We start from the raw sequence: 1,837 nt of genomic DNA, 5'->3' as shown, positions 1-1,837 counted from the left end.
ATGGGTGCAGCACACCAACATGGCACAAGTATACATATGTAACAAACCTGCACGTTATGCACATGTACCCTAGAACTTAAAGTATAATAAAAAAAAAAAGAAGTTATTTGATGTTAAGATCATTACTGATGACATGTTTATCATTCTCAACATGTACCACCTTGCTTGTTATAAATCATTATTTAAAATAAATTTTGCTTTTGGTTCAAAGTAATATATGTTAAAGGTAGAAAAATCAGAGAATACTGATATATACAAAGGAATTAAATCACAAATTTTACCCCTACTATTTCTAAACACATATATAGAATTGGATCCATAGTTTTGAATTTCTTGGCAACATTTTTTTCTATAAACATTAATTCAGGGCAAAACTATCATGTTTCTGTGTTTGCAGGTGAGTGCGTGCATGTGGGTGTGTTATAACTGATACTGTATTTGTATTTTTTGTATGTCTATGTTATAGTATTTATATACCCAATTACATTTTCATTCCTCTTTATGATTAGTTTGCATTATTGTGTGTGCTTGATTGACATCTTGTAGAAGTATCTGCATTTCATCAGTTTTAGTGCATTTATGTGTTGATATCACTTTGGTGCATTTATGTATTTATAAATAGTAATTACTTTTATTACTAACATGAGTTAAGACTTGACTTGGTTTTTACATCTTTGTGAAGTGATATAATTTTGAAGTGAGAGACAACAATATATTTTCCATTTACTGTAAAACAATGAACCTCAGAAGCTACGGAGAAAGCTTTGAGAGATTTAACAGTGATGGACAGAAATACAGTCTGAAAAATTTGCATCTAATTTCATGCCATAAAAATTTTATGAACTGGACACAACAGTTTGTTTCCCAAGTTTTAATATGGTGCTTTTAAGAAGAGAACCACCAGTCTCAGATTATAATTACATCTTCACAAATCAACTCCAAAATTTTACTTATGAATAAAAAGAAGTAAAACAATACTTAAAAAATGAAATTGAGAACTGATTTAATACTAAAATTCTGAATAAAGGTGTGCATTTTATGATCAATATTTTTTTACACAAGTTGGATACTCCAGTTTCCCATCCTGACATGTTGTTCGCAATGCGTGAGAGTTTGGTGAAAGATGATATCCAGATCTACACACAAATTCAACTGATTCACCTGTTCTCAAATAAAGTTTCTGTTTGGCTGTCCATTTAAATGTTATGTTATATTTTTCCATAATTTCCAGGGGTATTACACACGCATCTGAAAATAGAAAACAGTAAACATAAAAACATTAACTATTACGCAAATCTTCATAGACTTTCAGGTTTTCAAGTAGTCAGGATGGTTGAGGAATTATTTCTCAAAACATTATCCAAACTGGCTATGTAAAAACATCGTATTGATTTAAATAAAGTTAAAATGGTAAATGATGTAAAAATGAGGTACAATGTTTAATGTATGAGAATTAGAGGTGTATTATCAATGATTCATTACATCAATTGTCATTTTAGGATCCCTGCATTTTAGAACCTATCATTGCTGTTTTTTGTTGATTAAGATATTGGTCAAAGAGTACAAACTTTCAGCTATAATATGAATAAGAAGTTGGAATCAAACGTAGAGATCTAGTGATATTTATAGCTAATAATATTGTACTATTTATTTGAAAATTGGTAAGAAAACAGATTTTAAGTGTCCTAACCACAAACACACACACACATACTCACACACCCACCTACAAACAATGGTAAGCATAGGTGATGAAGAACATGCTAATTAATTTGATTGTGGTAATCATTATATTCTAAATATATCAAAACAGTATATTGTCAAACTTGAAAATATTTTT

At 29.5% G+C, this 1,837-nt stretch overlaps 2 protein-coding genes across 3 annotated transcripts in view; both read right to left on the bottom strand.

Annotated features, from left to right (window-relative positions):
• Positions 1-1,837, bottom strand: part of LOC105518568 (complement factor H-related protein 3) — a 112,451-nt gene that overhangs the window by 82,523 nt on the left and 28,091 nt on the right. The window lies entirely within an intron of this gene.
• CFH (complement factor H) overlaps positions 860-1,837 on the bottom strand; it is a 159,754-nt gene continuing 158,776 nt past the window's right edge. Inside the window, exon 22 of the mRNA XM_011951605.1 lies at positions 860-1,248. Within this exon, the coding sequence (XP_011806995.1) occupies positions 1,043-1,248 (206 nt within the window). The 3' untranslated portion in view covers positions 860-1,042. The remainder of the gene's footprint in view (positions 1,249-1,837) is intronic.

Source organism: Colobus angolensis, unplaced genomic scaffold, assembly GCF_000951035.1.
Source record: "Colobus angolensis palliatus isolate OR3802 unplaced genomic scaffold, Cang.pa_1.0 Scaffold320, whole genome shotgun sequence".
In the NCBI taxonomy this organism is placed as follows: domain Eukaryota; kingdom Metazoa; phylum Chordata; class Mammalia; order Primates; family Cercopithecidae; genus Colobus; species Colobus angolensis.
This window is presented reverse-complemented; position numbering and strand designations above follow the sequence as displayed.